At 48.9% G+C, this 21458-nt stretch overlaps 1 protein-coding gene and 1 non-coding gene across 13 annotated transcripts in view; both read left to right on the forward strand.

The window, feature by feature from the left end:
- Positions 1-21458, forward strand: part of LOC107051757 (CXXC-type zinc finger protein 4) — a 156713-nt gene that overhangs the window by 80816 nt on the left and 54439 nt on the right. For 4 of the 12 annotated variants that reach the window (XR_003074766.3, XR_003074762.3, XR_003074767.3 and 1 more), the window contains exon 3: positions 67-1282. Coding sequence is in view for 6 of the 12 variants with exons in the window: in XM_025149813.3 (XP_025005581.1) it covers positions 67-1282 (1216 nt within the window). In the remaining 6 variants the exon portion in view is untranslated. Of the gene's footprint in view, positions 1-66; positions 21343-21458 lie in introns of those variants that run through there. The other 8 variants (XM_046940770.1, XM_040699636.2, XM_040699634.2 and 5 more) reach the window with 5 other exon arrangements.
- MIR1627 (microRNA 1627) lies at positions 2447-2516 on the forward strand. Its single transcript, NR_035115.1, has one exon. It is a non-coding gene; the product is annotated as a microRNA 1627 (primary transcript).

Raw genomic sequence — 21458 nt, forward strand, 5'->3', positions numbered from 1 at the left:
CCGGGACTTCCCCGCGCCCTCCCCTCGCTCCCGCCCCCCCCTGGGAATCCACTTTGTGTCTTTCAGCTCCCGTGAGGATGCGGCAGGCCAGGCCGGCCGGCCGCTCGGCGTCGCCGGGGACGCGCCCCGCGTGGGACTGAGCCCCCCCCCCGACCCCCGCCCGCTCGCCGCCACCATGAACACCAACGTGTGCGTGGAGAGCGGCCCCAACCCCGAGGCGCCGGGGCTGCCCAAGGACAGCCACCTGCCCGAGGGGGCCCTCAACAGCCTTGTGGATTACAACTCGGAGATGGAGAGGTACCGCTCCTTCGCCACCTTCTACAAGACCAACGGCGGCGCCTTCCCGCAGGCGGCCAAGATCGCGCGCATCACCACCCCCATCTTCCCCAGCGCCGCCGCCGCCGCCGCCGCCCGCATCGGCATGTCCCCCTGGAACTGCGACACCGCCACCGCCGCCGCCGCCACCGCCATGCTCTGGGGCAGCGGCGGCGGCGGCGGCGGCGCGGCGGGCGGCGCGAGGAAGCCCTCCTCCTCCTCCTCCTCCTCCGCCGCCGTCGCCGCCGCCTCCGCGGCCGCCGCCGCCTCCTCGCTGCACGCCGGCAGGGGCGGCATGCACCACCGGAGCGACTCGCAGCGCCTGGGCAAGCCCGGCTGCGCGCCGGCCGAGCAGCCCGCGTTGCCCATGGCCAACGGCAACTTCCTCTCCGGCCTGGCCCCCGAGCACTGCCGGCCGCTGGCGGGCGAGTGCATGAACAAGCTCAAGTGCGGCGCCGCCGAAGCCGACATCATGAACCTCCCCGAGCGCGTCGGCACCTTCTCGGCCATCCCGGCGCTGGGCGGCCTCTCGCTGCCGCCCGGGGTCATCGTCATGACGGCCCTGCACTCCCCCGCCGCGGCCTCGGCCGCCGTCACAGACAGCGCCTTCCAGATCGCCAACCTGGCGGACTGCCCGCAGAGCCACGCCTCGGCCGCCCCCGCCTCCGCCCTGGGCGCCGCCGCCGGCGCGGGGGGCGGCGGAGGAGGAGGCGGCGGCGGCGGCGGAGGCGGGGGGGCCGGCGGCGGTGGCGGAGGCGGCGGCGGCGGAGGAGGAGGCGGCGGGGCCGGGGCCGGGGCGGGCAACCCCGCCAAGAAGAAGCGGAAACGCTGCGGGGTGTGCGTGCCCTGCAAGCGGCTCATCAACTGTGGAGTCTGCAGCAGTTGCAGGAACCGCAAAACGGGACACCAGATCTGCAAATTTAGGAAATGTGAAGAGCTTAAGAAAAAACCTGGCACTTCGCTAGAGGTCAGAGGAGATGATTTCTTTTTCCCCAGCCTCCCGCCGTCCCTCCTCAACCCCCTGCCCCCGCCCCTGCAGTGCTTCTTGTCTAGCTTCAAGATGCAGCACCCGTTCTCCGAGGCCTCCTTCAGGCTCTGAGGGTGCCCCCGCCGCCGGCGCGGCCCCGCGCCCGCCGCCCCCCGCCCCGCCGCGCCCGGCCCCGGCCCCGCCGCCCCGCGGCCGCTCCCCTGCGGGTTGCGGGGTCGGAGGCCGCGCCCTGCCCGCCGCCCCGAGTCGTGCGGAGCCGAGCCGAGGTGCTCCTCGCCCGGTGCACCCGCTGCGTGACCCAGCAGACTGGTGGCCGGCTGGTTTCGCTGTTTTTTTGTTTGTTTTTTTCTTTGTTCTTTTCTCCTTTTTCTTTTCCTGGAGATCGTGGTTGCTTCGGGGCGGTTTTAGGGCCGGGGCGGTGGGGAGAGGGAGAGCTGGAGCTGAGCGATGTCCCAGCAGAAGTCTGGGGAAACGTTGGCTCACCCGTCCGGGGCCGGCCGGTGGCAGTGCCGGTGCTGTGACACGTGCCTGTATAGTACGTTTTGCAGAGTAGCCCGCTCGTGGCGCGGGGATCATGGTGGGGAAATAGCAGGGGTATGCCGGGCTGCTTGCCGTCTGACCTGCATCCACGCTTGTCTTTACACTGTGCCTCCGGACCTGACGGATACGCCCAGCGCTCCCGGCTGCACAGACAGGGTCCCACGTGGGCAGAGGTTTTGGTGGACGTGCCAAGCCCAACAGACAATGGAAGGCAGAACACCCGCTGCACGGAGCGTGGCCGGGGCTCGTTGTCGGTAGGCAGGGGAACGAGGAGAGGGAAGCCCAGTAATCACACTTAATCTCTTGTCATTATTAAAATTATAGCGTTGCTGGCGAGGCGCGTACGTTGGATGTGTCTGGAGGTGTCGAGGATGATGGATTCAGTGCAGAGGAGCGGTGCATGTGGGGTGACATCGGGATCTGTAGTCACAGCAGTTCGCTGCTATGTGAGGCAATGCTCCTTCCCCTGGTGCCCCGGCTCGGTGCAGGCAGGAACAAGCCAGCCAGAGAGAATGGGGGAAGCAGCAAGAGCCCGCTGGTCTGTCCTGCACTACATCAACGTGGGTAGTAGCGTTGGTGTTGGCACTGCCATGGGACACTTGGGTCTGAAGTGACATGTGGTTGATGGCGTTAACTCTTCTGTAGCCAGCCACGCTACTGTCACTGGTGAGATGGAATCACTGGTGAGAGGGACCTACTTTTGCTGGAGTTTGCTCCGTAGCTCTGCATGCTCTCGGCTGTCGTTGCGCATGCGTGGTGGCCCAGCATTGCTAACCCCACGCCCAGCACAGACTCCACACGTGAGAAACCAGATAGGCTTAGCAGCTCTTGGCATTCTCCATAACGCCTTGACTGATTCCATAGAAAGTTTGCAAGGAAGACACAGGGCTCTCTGGTCGGGCTCGCCAGCCCGGGTGCTGCTGGGCTGAACATGATAAATTACAGCTTCTGAGGGCTCATCGACCTGTCTGGAAAGTGAGATATCTTGGGAAATGTGCTTGCACGCTCGCAGATCTTCCAGTGGGCTCACGTGCTTCCCTGGCTGCATCTCCAGAACTTCCTCGCTCCTGATGGAGGGGTTTGGCAGCCTTAAAAGCTGCTAAGGAGTGCTACCCGTTAGAATTGCTTAACCAGTGTGACTGAAAAAAGCATGGATTTACTAGCCACTCGTGTGCTCTCGTAACCAACTGCCTTCACTTCTTATCACTCCCTCTCCCTGCTGGTGTTCTGTCAGCCACGCAAACGCAGATCTCTGGTCCCACCTGTAGAGGTGTCAGCCGAGCGTCATCTCGCGCCACAAGTATGTCACAGAGCGTGGCTCCTTTCCTTGCAGAAACAGCGGTAGGATCGGTAGGCGAGGAGGGTCCCAAGCGGAGCAGCCTTCCCTTGAGGTTGTTTCTTATTTCCCTTTCGTTCTTTTCTTCTCTTCAACCACGTAGCGGAGCGTGGCGGCATGGCCAGGGTGGGCGGGTGGGTGTCCCGGTGCGTCCTTCAGGTGTGAGAGTTGTGCTCAGCGTGGCTGCGAGTTGTGGAGGTGGCTCGAGGCAGGGGTGGGACTGTGCTTAAAAACAAAATAAACGGAAAGCGAGAATAATAACAATAAACAGCAAACTGATTGATCCCACTGCAAGCATTTCTCTCGTTTTTCCTTTAAATTCGTTCTTCTGTGCGATACAACTCTCAAGGTTAGTACACCGAGTGGAAGAGATTCACACTAATGCGTTCCAGCCCCCAACCCTTACATTTTTAATGGTGTGCTTCCCTCCCAGCATTTTTTTTAAACACTTGACCTATTTTTTCCTATTTTTCTCGTACGGTTTTCACCCGCAAAATGTCCCAACGCTGTAGTATTTTACATAGAATGTTATTATCACTAGGAGATTTTATGTATGGTAATAATAAATCTGTAAAACTCAGATTGACGTCACATTGCACACTGCCTACTTGTGTATGTACGTTCTGTCTTCATGCAGATTTACGGTTGGTTTAAAGAGGCATAATCTTTATTCACCCACTGAGACTACTTGTTTGCCTCGGATGGGCGGACGTGTCTCGCTCCTGCTGCAGGTTAGGGAGATGGGGAGCCAGCTAGGGCTGTACATCTTCTCTCTTGGAAGGAAGCCCTCCTGACCCCGCTGCCCAGTTGGTTAGCGATAGCAGAAGGGGATGGAGGGCTGGCTTGCAGCTGGCGTGCACTGTTCAGCCCTGATGCGAGATGGCTGCTGTCAAACAGGTGGTGCCGCATGCTTTACTTGTAGCAGCCTCACCAATTAGCAGCACGTACTATTAAAGCTCACATATCAACCTGCAATACCGACCTCCAGATACCAACCGGGAATGCCAGCCTCTGTACACCAACGCAAAATACAGCCTCCAAACCTAAGGCACCTCACCGAGCCGCATCTGAAGGCAGCTTGAGATCCTTCACCTAGGTTAGGGTTGCAGCGACTGGTTTCAACAGAAGCAGCACCTAACCTGGCCCCCTTAATCGCTTTGCTTGTGACCTCTGGGAATGCCATGCGGCACGAGGCCTTTGGTGCTGGGTTTTCCTTTCAGCCTGTTGAGGTGCCTGGGGATGGTGTGATGCAAGGCCTCCTGCATGTCGTCATGACTCACTGAGGCCTGCTCTCTGCTGCTCAGAGCACTCGCCAAACCTGTTGGCTTTTTGCTCTAGGACCGTGTCTCGCAAGGTGTGTCATATGGCTGTCGGCGGAGACATGGCATTGAGGAAGCCACTGAGGGCTCTACAGAGTTGAGCTTGCACTTTGGCAGACTACCGAGCATAAAAAACCTAGCACAAGGGATATCTTGAGATGGAGCTGGATGTAACCCATTGTACTGCTTTGTATTTTCTTGCTTCTCCTTTCTTCACGTGATGCTCATACGGCAAAGGAGCTGCCCCAGCCACGTGACAGCAGCGTTCAATCCTTGCGATGTGGGAGCTGCTGTTTGATGCAGCGCAGCAGCCTTTGGGCTTTGTAAAAGGGGGACGAAAGGCACACTTTTTGTTTCAAATGAAGCCTCTCCCACCTAAGGAATTTTCTTGGTGAAATTTGGAAACTAACTGAACAGAAATTTGAAGTAATTCAGCAAAAATGGTAGGCCAATCAAAGGCTGAACAGCCTCCTTCATACAAGCCCTGCTTTTTGCGTGTGTTGGAAACCGTTTGCTTTCAATTGTTGAACTGTGATTATTTGCCAGGGAAATTGTCCATGTGGTGAGGGAGGTTAACTGGCTGTGACGGTCCTGTGCCCGATGGCACTGAGCAGCTCTCTGCACATTTTTCTCCATACGAAGGCAAGCTGTGCTGTGGGGTTTCAGGATGCCGTGCCGGACATAGGGCTTTGCCCAGTGCTGCAACTGATTCATTTGTCTTCTTTCTTTCTTTTTTTTTTTTTCTTTTTTAACTCTACATAGATGTGAAATGGATATGAAAACAGATGTGCATTGTTTAGGCTGGACAAGTTGCATGTGTCATGAGAAATATGACAAATGAAGATAAGGGTTTTTTCTAGAGCTACGATAAGAATAACGAGTACTATTTTTTTATTATTTTATTTTAAATTTTCTTTTAATTTTTCCCTCCAAATGGTCTGAATCCCTTTGGAATTTGTGCACGGAAGCCAGTATGGGTTGGAACCCCATGTCAGCTACAGCGCTTTCAGGAAACGTTTCTCCAGCTGTATAAAATGCTATGGGCCATACACACCACACCCTGCTCATAGGAAAAGACTTGTTTAAGCCAGTAGATAGGTGAGCACTGTGTGACATTGCTCATTCAGGGTGGGGAATGGTAAGCAACAATTCAAAGCAAGACTCGATTTCTGTCTGCCTGTATGTGTATGCTGACATCGCTTTGTGGGGTCACTTTCCATGCAGCTCTGTTTGCTGGGTTGACACCGAGCGCGGGGAAGGCTTGGCTTGCCTGGGGGATGGATCAGGATGTCAGAAAGCAGTCCCTATTGAATAGCAACATCCTGGTACTGCGTTTTTGGTTTTAAAAGAAATGTGCTCTAGGCAGTTCAATAAAAGACAGTCATTAATTTCTGTACTCCGTGTCATGCATTTGATGCGCAGCGATAGCTGAGAACAGGTGCTTTCCAAAGAGCCAAAGAATAGTGTGTCAGTGAAAGGGAAGATGGTAGGTCTCCAACTCTGATCGTGCTTGTGATTTAAGGGTTTGGCTTGATGAATAAGACATTTCTAAGCAGGCAAACCTAGAACGTACCCCCTAAAGTCTCACCAAATACCGCATAATCCTTTTGATCACTGACTGTGGTGGGAAGCAGCTGCTGATTGCGCAGGGAAAGGCTTACCATAAGCTTTTCGAATGTACGCGAGTGAATTAGGAGGAATGAAAAAGTAACTCGTGTCCCCATAAGGAAGTCCCTGGGACTTGACCTCTGTTGGTAACAATTCCCAAGGCACCTACCACTTGTTTAAAAACTGCCAGCAGACCTCACTTTCTGAGGAGTACCACCACACCAAGGAAGCATTTCTCTGCTGCTGTAGCATCTGCATTTTTTTAATAACTCACCTGGAGTTATCTGGAGTTATTATCATCTGGAGGATCATGCTAAACGATGATGTCTAGAAGCATGCCGGTTTGTTAGACACATCTTTGCTGTCTAGGAGCCTGGCCTGCCCTGTCTCTTTTCTCTTCTTTTGGATACCCATATTGTGTTCCATAGTCTTGTTCAGTCACACGCAGACACCTGTCCTGAATCACTCTGTGGCATCATCTCAAGCCATCTCCTGTTTGAGCATCCTGTGCTTGCCGCTCTTTGTTGAGCTATGTTGCACCATACTTAGGATGCGACAGCCATTTAATAATGTTGAAGCCTTAGCTCTGCAGGGGCTAAGAAGATCCCAGCAGGCTTGTTAACTTCTACTCTCAGACATTATGGGAAATATTTTCTCCTCCCTGGAACTCCTAGGCATCTTCTTAATTAAGATCATAAAAATCCATGGCCAGGTTTGCGTTAAGCCTTTTGAATTTTTTTGCAGCTTTCCAGAGCTTCCCCATATTTAACCAGCCACCACAGTGCCAAGTGAAGTACGGGAGCTTAAATAAAGGCAGCCTGGAGGTCGTGCTGGATGCTGCATTCTTAGTGGGCTGCACTCATCAAACATCTTTGCTCTTGCCACTGTGGAGTTTGATTCTTTCCTCTTCTCTGCTAGAGTTTATCCACATCTCAGCCTCAAAAGAGACATTTTCAAGCTCAGACCCTTTCCTGTCTGTCTTCCTGTCTCAGGACAGTGTTCCCTTTGGTTCCAGGCTGCTCTGGCCACGGTCTCTGCTGAGCTTCTGTATGGGATTGTTTTTAGCTGGTGTCAGGCTTCCTTTGGCTAGGAGCTAATAATGGATTATTCAGCAGCTTAGCAAGTAGAGAAGCGGTGTTAGAATTTGAGGCAGAGGCAGGAACCTAATAAACACCGGCAAATTATAGGAAGTCCCAGGGAGTTCAGGATGCATATGAGTGAACTCAAGCGAGGAGAGGGCAGCTGCAGAGTGCTCAAGCAGGAAAGGACCCAGGACCGGCTCTGGCATGGTGCTAATGAGCAAAGCCTCAAAGAAAGCATGCTGCTCCTCAGCTGGAGCTAGTCAGATACTGTAGATAGATGGATGGGGTTCTGAAGGCGCTCTGCTGCCAGAAAGGGCAGTGCGGCCATGCTGAAAGTGATGCTGAGACCTCCCATGGTAGGGAGAAAGCAGCATGCAGCTGCTACCGGGAGCAGGCAGCTTGCATTAGCAATGCAGGCACAGCAGCTCACCTATAGCTCTCTTTCCACAGCTTCTGCCTGCAGTGGCCAAGGCTTCACACATCAGAAGAGGACCCTGAAGTGGGCGAGTGGGGCTTCCCATGTCTCGTCACTGTGAGGGAAATCTGGTTTCTTTCATTCTTTTTCTAAACTAAGTATAATTTATGGAGAGGATCTGGGTGCTGGGGTGAGCATGTGCTATAGAAGGATTCTCATGATCCAAACAAGTTGTTCCAAAGCCAAGGACATGATGAAGGTGTACAGACGAGTTGACAAATGTGAAAGAAGGAGGTGATGCTAGCAAATGAAGGGCTGAGAATGATGGTTGGCTGTACAAGGACTACTTGGGCTTAGAGTCTTCTTAGGTGGCATGTACCATGTGTCCTAGGGAAGCTGGAGTACACCAGGAGCATGTAAGCATGTGAGCTCAAAGAATTTGCTCCATCATCACAGGAGTAATACCTGATGGCAGCTGTTGTTGGGTGCCATCCATCTTTCTGCACATGGGGCCGCCTTCACTGCACCGCTCTCAGCAAGAGTGGGCATAGCAAGGAGACAGGAAGTTCGTTCCTCTGCCTAGAAGTGCAAGGAGGGCAAAGCGTGATCATCGGGGTGCTGTCAAAGAGGTCAGGCATGGAAAAGGAGAGGCAGTCAGCAGATGTTGTCACATGCACTAACTCTAGAATGAGTGGTACCTGTCTGAACAGAAGGCTGCTGGTTTTAGAGTGAGCGGGAGAGGAGAAAATGTGCTTGGCAGGGTCATGGGTCTGGATAAGCAGCCGACATGAAGTGAGTGGGAGAGGACTTGATGGCAGGAGCTCAGTAATGACATAAAAGCCGTTCCATCTAAATCACCAGCACATCTCAGCCTCAGAGGCAGGGATTGCCACTGGCTGCTTGCTTGGAAGCTGATGTAAAATAAATTGGAGGTCAGTGACCAGTGGAGGTGATGGTGTCATGAAAATAATTACTGGGATGAATCTTAATTGTCATGCTTGAAATTTTCTGAAGACGTATCAGGGAACGAATGAAGCTCGAGCCACACGCAGTCCTGTGAGGTTTCCCACTCCGGTCAGGCATGGCAGCGACCTGCTGTACAGGGGTTTGCCTTTTCCCTCCAGCTGGGCAGCCTGCAGAGCTCAGCTCAGTGGCTGCGAAAGCTGAGCCGGCACCCACGGCAGGGCTCTGGAAATGCCCCAGCCTGGGTAGATTCCTGAACAGAACATCTTTTTCTTCTGTTAAAAAAAAAAAAAAAAAAAAAAAAAAAAAAAAGATTTGCAGAGAAAGAAGCAAGCGAGCAGAGGCCAAGCATTTAATGGATGTATTTTTCACTGGCTCTTTTATCAACAGCATGTGTGAAATCCCGGAGGACAGAAGCAGTTAGCTAACCAATGAGGCATCGTAGCCGGCGCGAGGCTCTGTGCGGGAGGAAAAGATGCCGAAGGCAGAGCAGCTCTAGGGGAAGGAGATTGAAGTGCAGGCCTGGCGCTGGGAAACGTGCCTCCTTCTGCTTGTGGTCCAGTCCGTGCGAGCTCACCATGCCCCACAGTAGCCGCTTTGCCGGTGATAGAGATGTCAGAGCGTGAGCGCGGAGGCTGGTACCGCTGGGTGATGAACCGGTGGGGATTTCTCATTAACAGAGTGAATGTTAACAAGGATTCCAGTTTGTGAGCCTGCATGGGAGGAGGATCGGTGAGAGGGGCTGATGGATTTGATTAGGAGGCGGTGTGTGAGGGGGGTTGGCAGAGGGCACGTCCCTGGCAGAAGGCCTGCTTCCTGCTGGTCGTGTCTGACAGAGGGCGATCAGCAGAAGGCACCTGCTGGGTCCTAGGTGAAAGCAGGAGCTGAGCAGCGGTCTGGATGTTTCGCTTGTAGTGTCTTGCATAGTAGTGCCTCAGGCTCTGTGCTGTGGGACAGTAATGAACCGGCATCTAAGAATTTTTTTACAAAACATTCAAACATTCCTCAGCTTTCTACTGATAGCATGTTGGGCTCATTGATGTTCATTCCCACTGCCAGGACAAGACCCTGTGTGGCAGCTCTCCTGACCCTCTCAGCTCTGGCTCAGGCGTAGCACTGTGGCATTGCTGGCATGGCTGGTGCTGCCGTTGCTGCTCAGCGGGGATGGAGCTGGGCTAGGCTGGGTTCCTTATGGCTTCTGTGGCTTCTGATCTGTCTTTGCCATATGTTTTCCCCAGTGATGTTATGCTTTTTTTTCTTTTTAGATCAAAAATCGAAATTGTTTACCCGTTCCCCAAACTTAATCTCATATATAAAGCAAAAAAAAAAAGTGAATATATAAAGTGAATTCTGGTGTGTGCTGCATGTAAAGGAGAGACACATTTGCTCATTCTTTCTCCTGTGGAGAAACCCATTGCCCCAGGCTCACCCTACTGACTGGGCCAGGAGCTGCTGCACATGCTGAGCCCTGCAGCAGGACCCAGTGCTCCTGGGGTTATCTCGAGAAAGCTGCCATGGAGGAGCTGGCTTCCTGAGGCATCGCCCCAGACGAGCTGCTCGTCTCACATTGCCACTTGCTGCGTCTCGTGGCAGAGCTTTGCTTTTCGCTTCGTGCACTCGGCGGGGAAAGCCAAATGAGTTTCCTAACCCGGTGTGTGCTAAATCTGGTTTGTGTCAAATACGGTGCAGGAGATACGCAGCGCGAGTGGAAAAATAGCTGCCGGCAAGCAGATTCATGTCCTCCCAGAGCAAATAAAGCTGGCTTTTAAAATAAATGTTAAATCTCCTCCTCAGTTTGAAGAGAGCCAGGCCCACGGCTCAGCCGCAGCAAGAGGGATTTTAGCCTGGGCTGCAGCCAACGGTGTGACCCCACGCCTGTCCCTGTGCCCGCTGGGGCCACGGGCTGGGATGGCTCCTACCGCTCGGGCTCAGCGTCGCAGCGGCTCTTCGTTTGCAGGGGGGATGAGGCGGGGGATCCACACACCAGCTCTGTGCCCCGGAGCCTCCTCGCCTCAAGGCAAACATTCAAGGAGACTTTGTGAGGGCTGGATGTGAGTGCCGGGAGGTTTTCCCCAAAGTCATCGCTGTAGGTAATGTATATTTATGAGAGGAACAAAGCGGGCAGCGGTTGCTTCCAAAGGCTGCTCTCCTTTCCTGGTGGCTCTGCCTTTGGGCGCGTGGCGTGGGGGAAGGCTGCTTCCCCTTGGGGCTGAGCTCACTGCTGAGGCTCTGCTCCTCTCAGGCAGTCTTGTGGACACTGTGCTCTGTAGTCCATGCTCACAAGTGTGTAAGAGGCGTGTGCAGTCACTGGCAGCAGTGGTCAGTGTTTGCTCTTGGCCTGCTGATCGATCCAAATGGCATTTCATGCGGGGACTATGACTTCTCAATTGAACTTGTTGGTCACCATGTAGCGCTGGATTTCTCTCTTTAGTTTTGTGTGTATGTGTCTATCTACATGTATGCATATGTGCATACAAATGTGTAACTGTGTAACTATAAAAAAAACACATTTGGGCTAGATTTCATGCTATGCATCCAGTAGCCTAATTGCCAACCTGCCACTCCTGTAGAAGAGATTTCAAGCAGAGATGGTTCTCCAGGCTGAGACGTTCATGTAGGGTTTGTAAGGCTGACTTTCCTAAGGTCTTTCTCCTCTATGTGGCCAGCACCAGTTCTGCTGCTTTGGAAAATATGAGAAAATAAACCAGTTTCAGTGGTGTTGCCATTGGGATTTTGGGTTCAGACAGGGCAAAGTTCCTTCCCTGCTGCCAATTTCTGTGCTTGTGTACGTTTGTAAAGGCAGTTGGGTTGCCAGTATCTTGAACATACCTCAGCAGCAGTATGCCTCCCAAAGGGCCTCTGTACAGCCAAATCGTTTTAGCCAGGACTCCTGGAGAGAAATGCCACATCTGACAAATAATTTGCTGTAGCCAATGTGTGAGTTTGCTTCTGTGAGAAGAGGTTTTTTGCTCTCGGATCAAACATCAAAGGGTTCTTACAGAATGCAACATCTTTTAACATTGGTAAGGTATTAGGGCATCATCATGTAGCACTCTGATACATTTTAGTATTCTATTCTATTTCTGAATGCGGCTCACCTCTACCCAAGGGATTCCCTAGCCCTACAGAAAATAGTACTGGAAGTGATCTAGAGCAAACCCAAGGATTTGGGTGCACTCCAAACAACAGCGTCCATAGAAGGAGTGGCTGGCTCTCCTGATTCCAGTCTGCCTGCAGAATCTTTCCAACAGCTGTGAGAGTCATAGGCACTTCCAGCAGATTTTGTAGGTTAAAGTGGCCAAGAGCTGGGGCTGGGGGTGGCCTGGGAAAGCAGGTGGGCCTGTGGGTAGCCCCTTGGGATCCATTGGGTGGTCGGTCACCCTGGATATGGAGGGTGTTGATCTTTAATGAACACCTTTGATGTAAGAATGAAGAGGTCAGCTGTCAAAATAGAGTCTCTGGTGATGAATACGTGTGTGATTTTCCTACTGCTGCTTAATTTCAGGGATTTTCCCAGTTCTGTCAGTCCTAGTTACCTTTTTCACCTTGTGAAACCCAGAATCTTCACCATGTCTGAGCAGCACCTTCCACTTCTGCAGCAAACTTATGTCCTGGTGAAAGCTGCCGAGAGGAAAACGCAATGGCAAGTGTTAAGCGGGAAGGTCGTTTGGCAGCAGGCTTGTGCAGGGATAAATCCTCCATCCCGCCGTGCTTTACAGCATTACGGGTTTCTGAGCATTCTCCTGGGAGCCAGGCTGCCGTTTGTCAGCATTTACACCAGTGCGAACGGCGACGGCTGCCTTCAGGAATGCTGATCAGCCCCTGGCCTGCTCCTTGCCTGATGCGCGGGGGAATCTGTCCTCGCTGTCACTCAGGATAATGATACCCCGCCGGCAGAGCACGAGACCACAGCGTGCCCTAATCTCCTCCAGAGCTGCCTTTCCCAGCTGGGACTCCCGAGTTTAGTCGTGCGGGCGGTAGATTGAGGCTGCATTTGAGCTGAGCCACCGAGTGGGCTGCAGGGTCTTTTTTGTCTTGAAATAGCATTGGCTTTCACAGGGCTAAGCCCTAAAGGCGTCGTCTCATAAATTGGGTTTGCTTTAACTTGGGCCACCTACTACCCTTTTAAAAGCTTTCTTGTTTATCGTGGATGAAAAATTTATTTCCATACTGGGGGGGTTAACACAGTGGATATTTAATTGTAAATGTATATCTGTAAATAGAACTTAGCTTGTGGATGCAAAATTCTATATCTTGTGGTTTTTTGAAAGCACACATCTTAAACTACAGCCTTGCCCTTCAGAAATACTATTCCACGTATTTAAAGGTCTGAATGACCTTTTAATCAGACATTGCACCTTTCCTTCCAGCCGATATGACAGCGTCTGACAGTAACTCAACCTGATGTTGTGAGGAAATAAATAAAGGCCATCTCAGCTGCTATGCCTTTAAATCTGTCTAGCTAGCTGTGGTTTTTCGTATTTAGGTAGATGGACCCATGGAGGAGCATTACGTTCAGTTTTCAGGCGAAGACAATATATCGAGTTCAATACATTTGCATGTCTGGCTGCTCTTTTGAGATCAATTTAGGCGTGTGATTGCTTCCTACCACTCTGAACTCGAGCCTTTCCTGCAGCCGACCTCCTTATGAATTATGAATCCACATCCCTGGCTGGAGCTCAGCAGCCATCTTACAGCCTGTGCTGAGCTGGGACTGTCCTCAGTGTTCCCGGACAGCTGCTCATGCTGCAGGTTGGGGTGGGGGCTGGTGGGGCTGGCTGCCAGCGACTCCTGCTTTGGGGCAACTGCTCCAAGGAAATTCTTACTTTTGGGGGCAGGTGTATCTACAAACCGCCTACTGCCTGTGGGAGCTGATGTTCAGATGATCTGTGGAACGCCAGCCCTTGTGGAGTGGGACTGAGTGCTGGGTAGTGTGGATTGGGCTGCTGCTCCGTGGGCACATGGGATAGATGTAGTGGTAGCACAGACCCTGCTCAGACGAGCTGGTATTTGTATACATGGTCAGCTACATCAGCAAGTCTTTGTATCCCAGGGTTTTGCTTTCAGGGTAATCTCATGTGCTGCGATGCTGCTTCCCATCAGCAGTTCTGTATGTCAGTATGTAAAGTACATTATACCATGTGTTAAGCTGTGAAAGGAATTGGCATGTGCTCAGATGCATGTGGAATACCCAAATGCAGTTGGATACCATTCTGGGGGGACAGCAAGTGGGGGGAGGGGAGAGAGCAGCAGCCCTTGAGACAAACTGTTTGATGTGAGTCCAGGACCCAGCACAGGTGCAGAAGCAAGCAGGTGGGCAGCCTGGGCAGCCCCCCAGGTCAGTGTCAGTTGGTGTTTCCCTTCCTCACACCAAGTCAAGGATGTGCTTCAACTGAAATGTGGAATGAGGGGAGGTAGAGCAATGCCCCTGTTATGCCCTTGTCCAAAGAAGTGCTCCTGCCAAAACAGATGCCTGACTGGCAAGCAACCCACCTGCCTGCAGCCAGCAGACCATCCCCTGCGCCGAGTTGCAGCTGGGCAAGGTTGTGTGGTTATTCCAAAAGCACCGTCTGTTTTCCAGGAGTTGTTTTTGATATTGATGTTCACACGTCCATGACTACCTTGCTTAGCTAACTAAGGAGACTGCATGCTAGGGATGTTACATACTGCCTACGACGTGTCACATGTGACCCTGTAATGGCGTGTGCTTGGAGTAGGGATGTTTCTATGAATTGTCAAGCTGCGTGAGGCATCGTGCTGTTCCTAGATAACTGAGAGTATGCCTGAAATGTACAGGGAAAGAACAAAGAGAAGAAATCGAGTGTTGTAATGCCACAAAAGAAAGCTTAACTTGTTTTCTTGCTTTTTTTTTAGAGAACACCTGTTCCCAGCGCTGAAGCATTCCGATGGTTCTTTTAAGCAGTAGTATATCTTATTTTCAAGGCAGTCCGAAGTGAATGGCAAGCTAAAGTCTTGTTTTAAGAAACTGCTTAGTCTACCACTGAAGAATATACTCAGATACTATTTTCATTTCTGTATAGGGGTTTCCTCAAAAGCAAAAGACAAAAATCTGGGAGCCTGGGGAATTGGCCAGCTTATTCACATTCAGTACACTGATTCTTTCTTTGATGTAACTTAGCTATACTAGTGAAGTTGTTGTCTATTTTTAAAGTGGCTGTAAAAAAAAAAAAGAAAAAAAAACACAAAAAAAGCCAAAAAAAACAAAAAAAGTTTGGGTAAACCCCTGCTATAAAGTCATGTATCTTTGAAAAGTAACATATCTATACTTCATTTTCAAATATATGTGTTTCAGTACTGTAAACTGTACAGATAGCCGCTTGTATTTTGTGTGTTTAGACACAAGGAGACAATCATGTCTGAGCATCTATGGAGATTAATGGTTTGTACACAACGGTGTGGTTCTGCGAGTTAAATCCGGAGCAATAAATCCTAGCTTTAAATATTATTTTGCTAGTTGTTTAGCAGCAGCAGCAACAGCAGCACTGTTTTACCATGCATCCTTCTATAGAGACTTGATACCAAGTTTTGCAAGATAAAAAGATTGTGATGCATCTAGCAATTACCTTCCGTCGTGGTGTTTTAAGAGGGGAAGACATAAAATGTAAGATTAATCTTTCACGCACTATGTTAGAGTAGTGGTTAATGCACTTGCATTGCTTCCGAAAGAGCTTTACATAGGGGTATCCATCCAAAAATGCTGTATGGTGTTTGACCCACTTTTCACTGTGTTCTAAGGCCAAGTGCCCAGCCTATGTAGATGTGCGTAAAGTTTGTTCTAGGATGCAAAATGAAGTGAGCACGAGCCCTTAGTATAAACAAGGACTCAGCTTCATTGCCCTCCGTGTACGGGTTCTTACGTAAAGTTTTTGGTCAGTGGAGTAACTGTTTTGTAAAGCTGAATGCAATACTTCTGGTCCAAGAGGAGCTCTTTATGGTTCAGGTTTGACCACTGGGTCTCACTTGCAGTTGTGTTTATTTGAGAACCTGAATATTTTTGGGTATAAAACTGAATTTATAAATACTACAATAACAAAGACCTGTTCTCCCTACATGGTCCTTGGTCCACTGATCTCGGCTTTGCCAAACCACTGTTCCCTCAGGCCCTGAGCAGAATGCTCTGCTGCTCTCCTTCCTGCTCTGTCTGCGTGGAGGAAATGGCTGGGAAAAATAAGGAGGATACTGAAACTTAGCGATACTTAATACTGGTTGACCATCACTTTTTATTGCTTGGTATGACAAAGCCATACCATTCATGAGTGAAAAGTCCCTCCCGTCAAAGTAAGTGAATGCCGTTGTGCCGCATAGTTGATAGATTTATTGTTTTATACAAAATAAGACTACCAGTAGTTTCACAGAACAGGTGCTGGGCATGGAAATAACTGATCAGTGGTGCACAGCCCACCCAAATCTTCTCTCATTTCAGCCGTTTCTTTGTGAATGTGCTCAGTGCTCCAGCCTGTGGTCCCCAGTCACCCTCATGAGGTGGAGCGTCTGGGGTGGTGGGGACCGTGGCAGTGTGGGGCCTGTATGGGTGAGGGGACACCGGCTTTGGCAGGGGAGGAGGCTCTTGGGAGCCAGGGTCCTCCAGGAGGAGCCTCCTGAGATCACCCGCGTGTGTCAGCAAGGCTGGGCTGGGCAGGGGTGGGTCATTGTATCTGGAGGAGCATGGTTGAATGGAGGGTGGATGCACAGGCCTACGGCTTTGCATGCATGACTTTGAAAATGGAGTGTTACTCTCGAAGTGCTTCTGTCACAGTGCCCCTCCTTTTGTTTATAAGGGGTCATCAGTTGGATCGCCACACAATGAGCTTTATGTCTGTTCTTACGTCAACTGTGTACAGATTTCTCTTTGTGTTTGAGACTTTTTGGTTAGGGCCTCTATTGTTGACTGCTTGACCAACACAAGCTCTATAAGGTCTTCTCTACCAAAACGCTGATTGATTTATCAACCGAAGCCTTATTTGCACATCTGGCTGGTAAGCTTGCCTTGCTTTTTGGAAAATTGTGATTGTTCTTAAAGAAGTAGAGACAAGATTAAATTCAGGCTACATTAGGTGTACAAAGAATATTCATAGCAATGTACTTACTGTCTAATACCCTAATGTTGCATGTCTTGATGTGCTTTCTTTTTTTTTTTTTTTTGTTTTGTCGTTTTGTTTTAAAGAACTGATGGATCTGTATATTGTAATTGTGGTGTTTTACATGTCAATTCAAAATTGTTAAAAAAACAAACAAGCAAACCTGTTAATTACTGAAAAAGAACAAGAGTTGATTTTTCTTTGGTTTCCCCATGTGGCTTTCATTTTGGATATTGTTCTTTTACGCCATCGCGGTTTTGGATTTGGGGAAAATGGCATTTCTGAGATGTAGTATGCACAGAGCATTTTGGTTTGGGATGTTTGAAGAAAGAAATCCCTTTGCTGGCCTTCCCCCTCTCCTGTTGTATACGTATTTGTAAAATGGTTTCTTTTTTTTTTTTTTATGTTCTAATGACCTAATCTGTGCTTTTCTCAAAGTCCAAAAATATTTTCCAGTATGAAGATTTGTATTCCTCTATGTCTTTCATTCACACGGCGCAAAAAAAAAGTTAGAAGTTGTAAAAGAAAAGCAGAACACAATTTCACAGTCTTCTAGGTGTGAACACTAAGCCTAATGGAAGCATTGTTGGCATACCCCAGATAAATGTAGGAAAAATGGTAAGGCTGAACGGGAGGCGCACGTACCCATTCTGTAAATTAATAACAGACCCCCCCCTAAGAGGGGAAATGCTCTCTTTTGTGCAGAACCCCTGGTATGTAAGTCATGCAATTAATGTTAAAGCATATCAAGTCTTTAAATGGGCTATATCTGTAATCAAATAATGAAGAAAGAAAGTAGTTAAATGAACATACCATTCAGGGTCGAATACACTCAGCAAAAAGCAGTAGTGGGTCTTTGATCATGGTTAGATGCATAGTGATATCAAACAGTGGATTCTCATGTAACAGCTAAATGTTTCAGATTTTGTTTTTATTAAATTTGGCAGTTTCACGCTGAGCTCTACTGTATTCTTAGTGAATAAAAGACAGCTCCTATGTTAGAAAGTACTCCATTTTCACAAATGCAGGGAACTAGGAGGTTTTTTTTCAGAAACACGAGCCACAGAAATGTACTCCTTTCACAGTGTTCTCCTATTTCTGAACTGTGCAGTTATCTATTACATTTTCTAATAGATATTTGTGTAAGGTGTATGTATGCTTGTGCAATTATGGAAAAAAAAAACAGTTTTGGAAAACAGTGTATTTATGAAAAAAAAATCACTTATGGGGCATGTACAAAACTGTATAAAAACATTCAATTTGCCCAGTAAAGTTGTTTTTGTGATATTTCTGTGTTGTTGAATAAAGGACTTTAGTATTCAAAATATCTCTCTTTTTCCATAAACAGGTTTTGTTTGTGGGATCTTAAGCAACGAAAACCTCTTTTAAAAAAGAATCCTCAAAATGATGAAGAGGGTCCAAAAGCTGACCTCAATCACGCGTTTGGGAATGAATGCTTATGAAGTGACGGTGCAATAGCTACACAACTAAGTCCTTTGCAATTGGCAGTCATTGGAAACCCCATAAGTTGTGTACCTGCAGGTGACGTTATGCTCTGAAGTGTTTAAGATAGCAGAAAAAATAATACCACCTTTGTAAGACTAGGAGTATGGTGTTGAGTTGTGGAGACTATGAAAAGTAGAGTTAGAAGGAAGACAGATTGCAGAAAAGCCTTCAGCCCTTTGGTGCAGACCTCTGTTGTATAATGGAGGTGAACTGGTGGGAGTGATGCGACGAGTTAACAGTTAGTTTCATAGGGAAGAGTGTATGATGGTGAAATCTCATCTCTAACTCTTGCAGCAGGCTGTAGACCTGACGGTGGATTGTCACATCAGTACTGGAGCGTTTGGGATTACGAGTGTGGCTTGTGTGAGAATGACAGCAATATCCTTCTCTTTGTTTTTCTGCTTCTCAGTTTGAAGTTCTACTCTTTGCCTGCTATACCTAGGAAACAGTTTTTTATTTCCATTTTCTTCCTTTGTGCTACTTTGTGTTAGTCTGGCGCTAACATCATGCCCAGTAGGCGGGAGAATGTGTGGTTGAGTGGGTAGCATGTCCCCTGATTGTCATGAAGCTTGGAATGTCATTGCTCTGCCATTACGCCTCATATGAACATAACGTCAGCTCAGTGTGCCAGTGCAGGAGAGTGAGAGGGGTAGAAAGAAGAGGTAGGTCCCTGGGGCTGTGAGGTTCCTTCGACGCCAGCTGATTTTCTGGGGAGCCTAGGTGTATCCTTTTGGTTTTTAGAGAAAGCATCAAAACCAAAAGGAACAGAAGTGGATTTTCCCTTGATCCCATCTTCTCTCATCAAAATCCGTAAGGATATATGTTCTTGTGAGACCTAGATCGCTCATTAGACAGCACCAGGAGTAAGCTTTGAGTTGTTTGAAGAGGAGGAGGAAAGGGGCTGCCAAATTGCTTAGGCACAATCAGTGATCTCTCTGGATTAGATATAGAATTCACAGGGAGGAAATGTGCTAATTTCATGAGATGGTCGATTTGGAAGCAGGAAAAGGTCTCTGAGTTCCTATTCCTTTAATGCTTTCTCTTTCAACTTTTTTTCCCCTGGAGTATTGTTTTATACTAGTCTGAGTGAAAAATATCCCTCAGCTCCAGAGAAAAACTCACCCCAGATATGAACCCTGCAGTTTAAAACTACCTCCAGCTTTTTATAGCTTTTGTTTTTTAATTAAAAAAAAAAATACTTAAAAAAACAAAACAAAACAAAACAAAAAAACAGCAAACCCAAACAACAAGCAGGTAATTCTTCAAAGCCAAAACTGACAAACTCATTAGTGAAGCTATTAACAGGAAGGAAAATATTCTTTTGCGAGAAGCTCGATTCTTCTAGGCTGTGCTGGACTCAATTTGTTTTTGCCACTAGCCATTTCAGCTCTCTCTGATATTTCTCCAAGGAACAAGTCTGAAATTATGAATGGCCTAGCGGTACATAGAGGCAACATGCTTTCTGGGAGATGCAGTCCTCCCTGGATTCCCATGGGCTTTGCTAGATAACTTGTGAAGTTGGAGGAAATTGCTGTAAGGATTTACTTGGTCACCAGCATGTGGTGGGCATGGGTAGATGGCCCTAAAATCTAAGGAATGCGTCATCTCAGTAGGAAATACAATGAAGTTTGAGACGACTGGACCTATCCGAGGAAGGAAGGTGAAGTTCAGTGTGAGCTTAGCTATCAGAATCTTTTCCCACCGTTGCCTTGATTCAATTTGCCGTTTGGCTTTTAGGATAGACATGTTTGGCTGGGTAGCAGGGACCTGTAGAGCAGCAGTTTTGCCTTAGAGAGTGAAGGTGAAGGAAATGTGTGTAGTAATCTCGTAATAAAACAAGTCTGTGCCGCCTAAAAAAGCTGTAATGTTCAGGAAATAAGGGGTTCTATTGTTCTAAGTAACTATGTGAAAGGGTTGTGGCATTATTCAATAAGCTGGAATAGTTTGTAATTCTACTGCCCATTCCCTGAAAAAGAGGATTTTAGACATGAGCCCCAGTGGGTTACTGGGCTTTGAAGGTCTAAGTTAAGTCTAAGTCTTAATCTAAGCTGACTGCCCCATGAGAAGATCCCGTAATTGGGGGTTCATCAGTCTGTGTAAGCCATCTCTGCCTTGCTGAGTGCAGGATCTTTGCTATAAAGCAGTCAGAATCCTTGTGGGCAGGTGGTCAGATGTTGCCATGTCAAACAGAGCCCAGACTAATTATTCAGAGCGGTTTTCCCCAGCTCTGTTTATAATGTGTATAAGCATCCTCCAGCTGAGAAGAAAACACCTTTCTTTCCTTACTCCTCTACATCTGCCCTTGTTACAGAGTTAATAGCACTAGCCATCTGCACTTCTTCAGGCAAAATAAATAAAAAGTGGAAGAAATAGAGGTCTGGTTTGCTAGACTTTTTTCTTTGGGAGGAGAGAGAAAAGAGCTAGCTCCTGTTGCTGGCCCACCTCTCCTAATGTGGATGCTTTCCTATATAGCCTGTGATTGCCTTTGGCAATCAGATGCAGCACTGAAGAAGACCAACATTAGGGTAAACAGGGTCTGGGAGACAGGCAAACCTCCTGATCCTTCTGATTGCAGTGAAGGTGCTGGGGGGCTTGTAGGCAGAAAGAAGGCTTGCACATCAGGGTGGTGCCTAGAACAACTTGGCCCGCGTGTCTTGCAGAGATTCTGTTTCTGGCTGGGTGTCTGAACCACCAGTGTGGTTCCCACTCTGTGAGAAGTGTGCTTTGTCTCTTATGTGCCTGCGTGTTGATGCTCATGCCTAGGGCTGGGTAGCTCATTTGGCCAGCTGATGTGTTGGCTGAGGATGCGTGGTTTAATGCAAAACTGAACCACTGGCTTTCAAGCTGGCTTTGGACAATTAGTAGGGTAAATAACCTGGTCTAAAGAGATCTGCCACCCAGATTAGGAGCTGTGAACCTAATTATTGCTTTCTGATACTCTCCTCTGACTTGTTTTGCCTTTTTGTTCTGATTGTTTGCATTCCTAGACCTGATTTGCCTTTTTGATGCAATGCCATGTGACCTGCTGATTAATTTTTGTGAGCAACATAACCTCCAACCTATGGCTGACTCGCTATATTTTTATGCTGTGCTCCATAAACATTCATTCATTTCTTATGATTACTGTGGAAACAGACTTTTACGGGCTAATAAACTTGGATTTGAACTGGACGAAGGGTTTTTTTGTGTTGATTCTTTCCTGTTGGTGAGAAAAAGAAAAAAAAAAAAGGAGAAGGGGAGGTATGGCTTTTGACTTGACGTAACTGCAGTTCTCCCCACAGATGCTC

The sequence above is a fragment of the Gallus gallus genome, chromosome 4 (genome assembly GCF_016699485.2).
Source record: "Gallus gallus isolate bGalGal1 chromosome 4, bGalGal1.mat.broiler.GRCg7b, whole genome shotgun sequence".
Lineage (NCBI taxonomy): Eukaryota > Metazoa > Chordata > Aves > Galliformes > Phasianidae > Gallus > Gallus gallus.